This window comes from Nestor notabilis, unplaced genomic scaffold, assembly GCF_000696875.1.
Source record: "Nestor notabilis isolate BGI_N333 unplaced genomic scaffold, ASM69687v1 scaffold1756, whole genome shotgun sequence".
Lineage (NCBI taxonomy): Eukaryota > Metazoa > Chordata > Aves > Psittaciformes > Psittacidae > Nestor > Nestor notabilis.
The window spans coordinates 8325-8619 of record NW_009933161.1 but is presented as its reverse complement, the minus strand read 5'-3'; the positions used below and the strand labels follow the sequence as shown (position 1 = coordinate 8619).

The window sequence follows — 295 nt, the reverse complement described above, 5'->3', positions numbered from 1 at the left end:
ACAGTGCCCAGGCGGACATTGCCCCCCTGGGGTTAGGCACTCACCAGCACCGCGGGGGGTGCGAGGGGCATCCACACCCTCCGGCTTCTTCACAGTCCTCACCTTCACCAGGGGCCCTGCAGGATTGTGAGGGTAGGCATCAGGGTGCACTGCACCTCAGGGATCCCCGCAGCTCCCCACCACATCTCCTCCCCACTGTGAGACTCCATACCGGGGCTGGCGGTGTGCCGTGGGGAGGGCTGCACCACCCGGGCTCCGTCCCGCTCCTCAGGGGCTCTCCTCTTGCCTTGGGGTC

General features: G+C 67.8%; 1 protein-coding gene across 1 annotated transcript in view; it reads right to left on the bottom strand.

Moving 5' to 3' along the window:
- Positions 1-295, bottom strand: part of AIRE (autoimmune regulator) — a 5210-nt gene that overhangs the window by 3819 nt on the left and 1096 nt on the right. The window contains exons 3-4 of the mRNA XM_010016729.1: positions 212-286; positions 45-116 (exon numbers count right to left, since the gene is read on the bottom strand). Coding sequence (XP_010015031.1) covers positions 45-116; positions 212-286 — 147 coding nt within the window. The remainder of the gene's footprint in view (positions 1-44; positions 117-211; positions 287-295) is intronic.